The sequence below is a fragment of the Malus domestica genome, chromosome 07 (assembly GCF_042453785.1).
Source record: "Malus domestica chromosome 07, GDT2T_hap1".
NCBI classification, from domain to species: Eukaryota; Viridiplantae; Streptophyta; class Magnoliopsida; order Rosales; family Rosaceae; genus Malus; species Malus domestica.
In genome coordinates, this window is record NC_091667.1 from 19046678 (window position 1) to 19048184 (window position 1507).

General features: G+C 43.4%; 1 protein-coding gene across 1 annotated transcript; it reads left to right on the forward strand.

Annotated features, from left to right (window-relative positions):
• Nucleotides 1-795: 795 nt before the first annotated feature.
• LOC139197740 (26S proteasome regulatory subunit 4 homolog A-like) lies at nucleotides 796-1295 on the forward strand. Its single transcript, XM_070825692.1, has 2 exons — nucleotides 796-951; nucleotides 996-1295. Exons 1-2 carry the CDS (start codon nucleotides 796-798, stop codon nucleotides 1293-1295), a joined length of 456 nt encoding a protein of 151 aa, XP_070681793.1.
• Nucleotides 1296-1507: the final 212 nt, after the last annotated feature.

Sequence of the window (1507 nt, forward strand, 5' to 3'; positions counted from 1 at the left end):
AGTACAGAAACTCAATTTTTATCTGGTCTCGGCTTCTTTGACTTAAACTAGGATTCTGAACCTAGTGCCTCTGTACACTTAATTCATTCTTGTATGGTCAAGCATAAGTTCTGATCTTTAGAAAGATGTGAATCTTATCAAAACTCATCCTGATCTTTAGCAATCTTAATTCAACCTGGACTCGACCGAGCCGAGCCACGCTTGAGTCTGACCCTTTAACAGTCCTCCTGCTATTAAGACTGTCAAATTAATGCTCTACTGGGCTGGGAGCCAACTAGCCTGAGGAATCATCATTGGGTCAAAAATCGTGGCCTTTCATATCGGGTCATTTTTTCTTAGCCAAAATTCTGTATTTCAGCCCAAAACAAAATGTTAACTTTTTTTTTTTATATTTTTTTTAAGGGTAAATTACATAGTAACCCCTCAGGTTTGAGGTCTATTACAACCTCATACAACAACTTTAAAACATTTCACTTTCATACATCCAATACCATTTTATTTCAAAATAACACATCCGTTAGATTTTACATCCATTAGTCTGTTAAATGCTGACGTGGCTGCCACATTTGTGCTGATGTGGTTGCCACATGACAAAAAAAATATTTTTTAATTTAAAAAAAATCTAAATCTTCTAAATATTAAAATAAAAAAATAAAAAAACTAGAAAAACCCGAAACCCAGATCCCTTCATTCCCCCCCCCACCCTTCTGCAACTCCCAAAATCCTCTCTTCTCCCCGCAACCCCCAAACCCATAACTTTCACTCGCTCTTCTCTCTTCCCTCGAGACAAAAGAAATGGGTCAGGGAACGCCTGGTGGGTTGAATCGACAAGGTCTACCGGGCGACCGTAAGCCCGATGGGAACGACAAGAAAGAGAAGAAGTTTGAGCCGGCAGCTCCGCCTGCCCCAGTCGGCCGTAAACAGCGCAAGCAGAAGGGTCCCGAAGCTGCGGCACGGCTCTCGATGGTGACCCGCTGACAAAGTGCAAGCTTCAGGAACCAGGAGCGGCTCAAGCCGCAGGAGGAGAAAGCCGAATCAAGGACTATCTCCTCATGGCGGAGGAGTTCGTCACAAACCAGGAGCGGCTCAAGCCGCCGGAGGAGAAAGCCGAGGAATACAGATCTAAAGTTGACGATCTCCGAGGCTCACCGATGAGCGTGGGGAATTTGGAAGAGTTAATTGATGAGAATCACGCCATTGTTTCGTCCTCCGTTGGTCCTGAGTACTACGTTGGGATATTGATGAGAATCACGCCATTGTTTCGTCCTCCGTGGGTCTTTAGGGTTTTTGATTGATTTGCAATGATTGGGTTTTTTTTTTCTTCTTTCTTTTCTTTCTGGGTTGCAGAGAAGAAGATGAAGATGGGTGAAGATGGGGGATATAGGTTTGGGGGTTGCGCGGAGAAGAGAGGATTTTGGAAGTTGCAGAAGGGTGGGAGGGGGGGAAGGAAGGGATCTGGGTTTCGGGTTTTTCTAGTTTTTTTTTTATTTTTTTTATTTTTAATTTT